Here is an 8261-nt window from a genome sequence, read left to right as displayed (position 1 = left end):
TCCTCTGCCTGCTGTGTTTTTGCTGACATGCTAGAACTAATTCTAGCCTGCTGAAACTGTTAAATGTAGCTTGTGCAGACTATACTTCAGTTTTGTTCATATACAGTTTAGCAAGCATTGCAATACATATCCCCAACATCTAAATGTATGTACCATACGATTTTGAACTACTTACTACCTATATTGGTACTACTGCCTATATTGGCTTATATACATGCATATATTTTTGCACATATTCTTCCTATTTTTCTACCACAACAAGCACACTGTGAGGTGAATAGTAAAATCAAGCACTATGCTTCCAATCCTCTCTTTTATCTGCTTTTTGAACTACTTCGCCTATGTTGGCCTACAATCATCTTTCATGTGGTTCCCTTTAATGAAATGGGAAATTATGTGACATTGGCACAATGGGCACAAGTGTGTCCCCCTGTGAGCTGCACCTTCACTATCTCTCAGTGGCAGTCCCCTTGACCTGGTGATTAGGGCAGCATGTTCTGGTGTGGAGAAGCCTTTGGCAGGGTGGGGAAAGGCCTGTGTGAATCCAGCAGATTACCATTAGCTCTTCACCCCACCCATTCCACTGACGAGTCACACCCACAAACACACACACACACACACACACACACACACACACACACACACACACACACACACATGCATGCACCTGCATGCACGCACATATAAGATACAAGACTTCCTGCAAATAAACCCATCAACAAATTAGTTCTTCCTATTTCTCAAAATAAACTACCCCACACAGATATGCAGTCAATTTGAAGATGAATACATGTGTGGAATGCAAAATCTAAAACAACAGTCAATGTTGTGATCATTAATATCATGATTACCCTTCATTTACAGTAGTTACTGTAAACAACTTTATTTTCAGAGCATTACATTTCCTGTATTGAGCCTTTTCTTGGTTTAAACACATGCCGATTTTTAAGTCTGTTTAACTCTAGAGGTGCTCTGGTTTGTCTGACAGGTTGCCTGCTGTGTAAACAATTAAATAAAGCCTTTGAGTTGATAGGACTCATTCATTTTAGAGCTTTGTTTACAGAGGCCCTGAAGGTGTCACTTGATGTAAGCTCAAGAGAAGAATACTTCAAAATTACACATCCTTTGCTTAGGGCCAAACATTAAACACAGGAAGATTATAGATTACCTAACTGTGAAACCCTTATTTAATTGCTTTACTAGTTTGCTATGAAGATTACCACTGACCATTATCTTTCAAATGTGGCTATATGTGTTGTTTAATTTTTTGTTCAACACAGAGGCAATGTAATATGCTCATTTGCCAGATTGCCGCTCTGTGATTGTTTTTTTTTATAAATTACTTTTCATCACAGTTCTGTGTAATACCAGGGATATCCTTCTACCTTACAAGCAATTCTGAATAACTACAGAGGTTAATCATTGATAGGTGTATTATTTGGCCAGGCTTCGGTTTTGGTGCTAATCAGAGTCTTAAAGTCTGGAGTCTGAAATCAGTAACAGTGATAAAGATGCCCTTTTTCTGTTGCTAGATCAAAGGTTTGCATTTGAAGTAGCTATTATATTAGTAGTATTTATCCTTACCATGTGATCTTTTACAATGCTAATGAAGTTAACTAACAAGTAGTGCTACCCACACCCACTATAATGTGTAAATATTTAGAGGTTCTTTATGCATTATGTGAATGAAAAGCAACTCTGATGAACACCAACTGTTTATCTTTTTTGCTAAAGAGGTAAACTGAGTCTTTTGTTTTTGTTAAACTTTCAGGTTCAGGTGTTTCTGTTGGGTTAAGAAACAGTTAATGCAGATACTGCCAATGATTGGTGATGATGATTGTATTAGCTTTCTATCTACATTGCCAGTTCATCACGCATCACAACTTACCTCGGCCTGTTGAGGTATTTATTAAACTAATCAAAATATCTTGGAATTAGGTTTGTGGGTTATATGTAGCAGATAAGAAACAAAAAAAATTATATTTGCTTAACTAGAAAATGGAATTGGTTCAATATTAAAGTTCACCTTAATATGTAAAACCTCTACAATGTTGTAACATAGCTAACTTATTGTGTATAGTTTAACACAACTAAAGTGAAGGGGAATTAAATGATGATTTATTGATGAACACCTACAGTACTCGTGACTAATAATTGCACCATCATCAAAAAGTCTCCAGCAGTTTAACTTAACTGAGTGATCTGTAACTGACACTAATAAGCAGGCATGACAGTGGCACAGTGGCTCATTAGCTAGCACTTTGGCCTCACAGCAACATCCTGAGTTGGATTTTATGCAGATGCTCCAATTTCTTCCCTCAGTGCAAACGCATGCAGGACAGGTGACCTGAAGACTGAAAGTATATGGTTTTTGCCAATCTGTGGATGTAGATAAAGGACAAAATCACACTTGTAAATTGATTAATTGTATAATTTTCTATATGTGTTCATTGTTCCCAGGTAGTCCCCATATTCATTTGCTTAAAATGTAAAGGGCTGATTTACAGCACAAATAGTTTCAGGAAAAAGTGGACTAACCTTGACTTAATCTACTCACCAATATGTTCTCCCTTGCTAAGTGTACAGCAGATAGACTGTATAAAATAAGGTGCAGCATCAACGTTTATAGTATTATGGTATCATGGAATAATCAGAATAAACTCCTTTACCATTGTATTGTTGAAAATCCACCGTACTACATGGCTGTATGATTCAGAGCAGCCCATAGGCTAAATCGTTATTTACCCATTTTATTTTATGTCACCCAAACTTAATAAATTACACTTCTGTTATGCAAATAAAATGGCTTTGCTCACCCACAAATTACTGTTATATTCAGCTAATGGCCTAGGGCTGTCAATAATATGTTGTCTTTGTATTTAGAAAATACTTGCTTAATGCTTAATGATCACCAAATGCCAGGTACATCAACATCAACTTGACTTAAGCCCTCTGCTCCTCTACGGCACATATGCCATTGACAAATGTCCTCAAACATCATCCCTTCTGTATAGCAACATATAGGCCTGTTTGTCCTCTTCATCTGCACAAGGGACATTATATTTTTCAACACACATTAAGATTTAGTAGTTGCTATTCATAGAAATTAGGCTTACATGTGTATAGGTTTTGTGTATGTCAAGGATTACTGCCTCTTCCTCTGCCTTAGGTTATATATTGCCAATAGGCTCCTTTAACACCAGTGACACCACATGACAGGGATTAAGCCAATAATTCTTGAAATTGCATTCCATTATGGCATGAAAAGGGGTAGTCAGCATGGATCAGGTAGCCTATGTAAAAAGCCTTTATATAGATGACTGAGGCATTCATAACAAAACCAAAGCAAATCTATATTTAGGAGCATCTGCAGATCATATTGTGCTATATGTGCATGCTGTTATGTGGAATTAGGGTGTTATGAGACAGAGAGCATAAATATACACTACCGGTCAAAAGTTTGGAGTCACTTAGAAATTTCAATTTCAAATTTCAAATTTGAATAGAATGGATAACCTGAATGACATGTGAAAACTGATAATGGGCCCACATTAACACATCTGTGTGGCAAGTGCTAGTGGATATTTAGACTTTTGTAGATTAGTAAAATTAGTTTGAAAGGATTATCTGAAGTTTACCTTTTTTTACAGTCTATGGAGTTTACGTGGCGATCTGGCCCTGAGGACAGATTCTGTTGGCAGTGAGAAAAAGCCATCTGCTGCTGTTTAACCCTCCCATTAAAACACAGCACACAAGGAAGAGAAAGCAGAGTGAATGTGAGCGCATGTGTGTGTGATAAAGAAATAGACAGACTCGCAGTCATTTGAGTTTGCCTTTTACTCCAACAGATAATGGGGAAATGTTTTCATTTTAATGAACCTGAACCAGTTTCACCCATTTTAAAACTATTTTAACTTTTGCTGAAGCTTCTATACACGTGTAACCTGGAGAAACAGCATATCGTATCCATTTTCCCCCCACCTGGTATTTAAAGACCTTGAAACAGCAGCTCTTCCACTTAATGATTGGCCACTGCAGGGAAAGTGTGCTCTTACACTGTTGACTCTTATCGCTGCTGACCACAAAGCCACTAGAGCAGTATCTCTGAGGCTGACATTAATGGAGAGCACAGTGCTTTGTTTAAAGAGACAGGTCAATTTCTTTTTTGTCTGCTGTGGAGGAGATAGCATGCAGAGAGATCCTGTTCACACAAATGGGTCTTTAATTGAGAGCAGATTGGGCAGTTTGCTTCGGTGTGATTGTAGGCTATATTTATTGGCTAATAGAATTTATGAATTATGAATTGAATAAAGACGATTGGAATATATGCTTTCTCTTCATCTTTTCCCTTTATCTCCTTGTCCTTATCAAAACACTGTTTGCTAATATTTGAGCAGAGACCTTCTCCAAAAGGAAATGTAAAACTAAAAACAGTAGTTCTTCATGTGGGAATGAGATCTGCATCCATACTTCAATGCGCTCAGCCAGCAGAACCCTTCTGTCCCTCATTTTACATTGATTCTCTTTTCTGGTTCCTTCCCAAAGAGACAAGTCTCTGTACAAGCACATCAGGAGCCAGGGCCGAGTCCCACCAGCTGTACTCTGGGGACAGCACACAGGTTGGCCTGTGGTCGATCAAGTAGCGGTTCAGGTAGCTCTCCTCAAGGCCCCTGGCCATTACCCCGTTAGCCTGGTCCTGCAAAATGAGCAAAGAACAGGCTCGAGCCAGTCTGTACATCTCAGAAACCAAACCCCCATACAACTCAGAGGTGTAGTAGTAGTCCCCTTCATCCTCCTCCACGCAAGCTGATGAGACCTCTTCGACTTCGTAAGGAAATGCATTTCGTGGCATCCCATAGAGCTCTGGGTGCAATGTGGCCACCAGGTCTCCCAGGATTTCCTCTCCCACAGGGGCCACAAACTCCTGATCGATGTCAGCACAGAAGAGGTATTCAACCTCTCTGCCGATTGGGTTCCTGATAGCATCAGCAAGCAGGGCCATTCGGCGACGGGCCAATCTGTCCCAACCAGGCAGCTCTGCAACAGGAACCACCCTCAGCTGACGTTTTGGCCCCAACTCGATGGGAGGATCCAGAGAACGGGGATTGTCCGTGAGAATGTAGTAGGTGACCATCTGACCAGGGAGAAAATGGGTTTCAGCTGATGAGAGGAAACGTCGAACAAACTGGGCATAAGTTCCCAGCACGACGGCCAGCAGACCTGTATGGGTTCCCTGATTTGCAAATCTAGCCCTGCGCCAAGTTGATTTACGGGTGTCACCCCACACTAAAGGAGCACCCCATGGGGTCTCCAGAGGAGTTTGTGGTGCCGTTGCCTTGATGACCGTCATGTCTGTCATTACTCTTCCCCTGTCCATTCCCAAGGCATGAAAGATAGGATGAGATGACTCCACACTGACAGCGGCTTTACGTCCATGGAGGAAGTCTGAAGGGGCAAAACGTGTTTTTTATTTTTTTATTTTAACACCACAGTAGTTTTTTTGTGTGAGAGATGGTAGACTAGACAGACTGGCCTTATTTCAGCTACTTTTTAACTTTCACTATATGTCTGTGTCTGGAATATTTATAATAATCAGTTACAATCAAGACAAAATGCAAAAAAAAAATAGACCTTTCTGAACAGGACAGGACAGGACAGGACAGGACAGGACATAGCATGCAACAACAAGGTTGTGGTTTACATTTACATTACCACAAGCACATTTTTCTATGTGCATTTAGTGTCCCGGGACAAAGTGTTACAGTTAGAGTAAAACAAAGTATTCTGTACACTTACATATGATAAGAGACAGGAGAAAACAGTACATAACCAGTTGTATTCTGGTCACTCTGACTGGTCCTGTTTGAAGGACAAACACACACATGTTTATGCAATTATATGAAACCAGTACATGTTGTTATGCTCTTCCAGTAAGCACTTATTACTTATGAATGTTCCTTTGAACCCTGGTAAAAAGACCCAAGCTCATATATGAAAAGAATGTGCTGATACAAAAATATCACCCTTTGGCAGTGTAGCAACCTGCGATTGCACACATAATGTAATCTTTAAAGCATATGCAATACATATATGCTTATACGCTGTTTACTATAGCCCTTGTGATGTCTATAGGCTGTATGCACATTAGATATAACTTACTTGATCTTAATAGGCCAAATAATGTGTATGCATTAAATGTATGGGGTAGTAGTCTGTTGAAGGATGTTAAAGAAAAGGATTCCGGTTAACTATTGACATACAATTAGATAAGCACAGTGCTTAAAGTATTGTTCTGATTTTGAGGAGGTTTAGTAAAAAGACAAGATAAGAAACAAAAGACGTATCACTGATTTGTGTCAGAGATTTAGGAGAAGAGATTGATTCTGAACCAAACGTTACACGTTACATGCGATAGAACTTTAAGCCAAAGCACATGTGAGTGAATGTAGATCTATGTTTATCTTCATATTCTCCACTTTCCATTCCCCTGATGTGTATGCTTTTTCACCAGTCAAGAGATGTGGGACAAATGTACAAACGTTCTTGAATTAACATATTTTTGCCTTCCTGGACATATTTTCAAGATCACATTACACATCAAAATCTCTAATAAAAGCTGTAGTGTTTTAACTGAGCATGTACAAGTACAGCAGTCATAAATCAATGACAAGTGAGGGGAAAACAACCTGATATGACACGAGCAGGAGAGGTGGAGTAGTGGCTGAGGTTGTACTGACCTGTGGGCTTCTTGAAGAATGGGAATAGCGCCATATTGTGACCTGCTGGTGGATAAACACACAAACCTTTGCCTGCGATAACTATTTTTGCCAAAACAAATTCTGCTTTTTTCTCTCTCTCTCTCTCTCTCTCTCTCTCTCTCTCTCTCTCTCTCTCTCTCTCTCTCTCTCTCTCTCTCTCTCTCTCTCTCTCTCTCTCTCTCTCTCTCTCTCTGTTTCTCTTCTGCTCAAACTGTCTCTTCCTGGAAATGTGCTGTTGAACTCACTGTTTTTCTTTGCTCCTTCTTTCTCTTTCTTGTCCTTGCAATATTTTCCACTCCCCTTTCTTCACATATCTTCTTTCTCGCCCCCCTCCTTTCCCCTCCTTACTTTCCCCCTCAGGCTTTTGCAGTATTCAGTTTTGGAGAAAAACCAAAGCAACCAGATGTGTGTGGAGTCTGAGCTAATAGGAGGAGCGGAGGAATGGAGAATAAGACACGACAGAACTTAATATACAGAAGAGGGAAGAAGAGGGATTTTAACATTCTTTCTTCCCTCTCCCGTTGGAAGAATGACGATTAACGCTTGACAATGGTTAGTCACTCAAAAACTCTTGGGGCAACCTCAATAAATGCTCATATTTTCCTCAAATGCATTTTCCTTACAGTTAGTCCTACTTCACACATGATTTTAAGTCTTTCATGTTCCTGTATAGAGGAGAGTTAGTAGGAAGTAGGCAGACATAAGTATTTTAAACCAGGCTGCAGTTTGTCAGCAGGGTGTTGTCATATTCTTTCTGTCCTCAAGGTGGAGGCATTAAATAGGAAATTTAATATAACAGTCAGGAGAAAACATCAGGAGACAACGCACTTTAAAAAGTTTCTAAATATTATATATAATCATGCTATATTCTGTAAGGATATTAAAAGACAAGTTGTACAATAGTGTCAATGATATGTTTTTTTATCAATAAAGAGCGCTCAAGTGGATAGTTGCTGAACTCTATGTGATGAAATTTGATGAATATGTTTGAGTGATTGTAAGCGTTATTTAACAGATCTAAAAAGTGTTTCATTAGGACTGGACTATATTAAAATTACATTTTTTTCAAGCTTGGGGACAATCCACAATTTGAATCTTGGAAGACTGTTTACAGCGTCTACAGCCATGCTAACATCATCAGCATGATAACATTCTCACAGTTACAATGCGAGCATGATGATGTTTCATAGGTAAAATGTTTACTAAGTTCACCTGATATTGGGGCTAAATGAAAAGTAAAGTGATCACAAATGTCATTAGGATTCAACCTCTGGGGAACATGAATGTCTAGATAGATAGATAGATAGATAGATAGATAGATAGATAGATAGATAGATAGATACTTTATTGATCCCCAAAGGGAAATTCAAGACTAGCTACAAAATATCATGACAATCCATCGACTAGTTATTGAGATATTTCAGTCTGGACCAAAGAAATGGACCGAACTTCTAGGCCGACACTGTCATCCATTTAGCCAAATGTCTGCTCACTAATGCATCT

At 39.2% G+C, this 8261-nt stretch overlaps 1 protein-coding gene across 2 annotated transcripts; it reads right to left on the bottom strand.

The window, feature by feature from the left end:
- Positions 1–3819: 3819 nt before the first annotated feature.
- LOC144516581 (globoside alpha-1,3-N-acetylgalactosaminyltransferase 1-like) lies at positions 3820–7089 on the bottom strand. 2 transcript variants are annotated; one of them, XM_078248002.1, is made up of 3 exons: positions 6738–7089; positions 5797–5859; positions 3820–5445 (listed from the first exon to the last, which is right to left on the bottom strand). In XM_078248002.1, exons 1-3 carry the CDS (start codon positions 6769–6771, stop codon positions 4511–4513), a joined length of 1032 nt encoding a protein of 343 aa, XP_078104128.1. In that variant the 5' UTR covers positions 6772–7089; the 3' UTR covers positions 3820–4510. The 2 variants fall into 2 exon arrangements, with proteins under 2 accessions (XP_078104128.1, XP_078104129.1); XM_078248003.1 differs by lacking the exon at positions 5797–5859.
- Positions 7090–8261: the final 1172 nt, after the last annotated feature.

This window comes from Sander vitreus, chromosome 4 (genome assembly GCF_031162955.1).
Source record: "Sander vitreus isolate 19-12246 chromosome 4, sanVit1, whole genome shotgun sequence".
NCBI lineage: Eukaryota > Metazoa > Chordata > Actinopteri > Perciformes > Percidae > Sander > Sander vitreus.
This window is presented reverse-complemented; position numbering and strand designations above follow the sequence as displayed.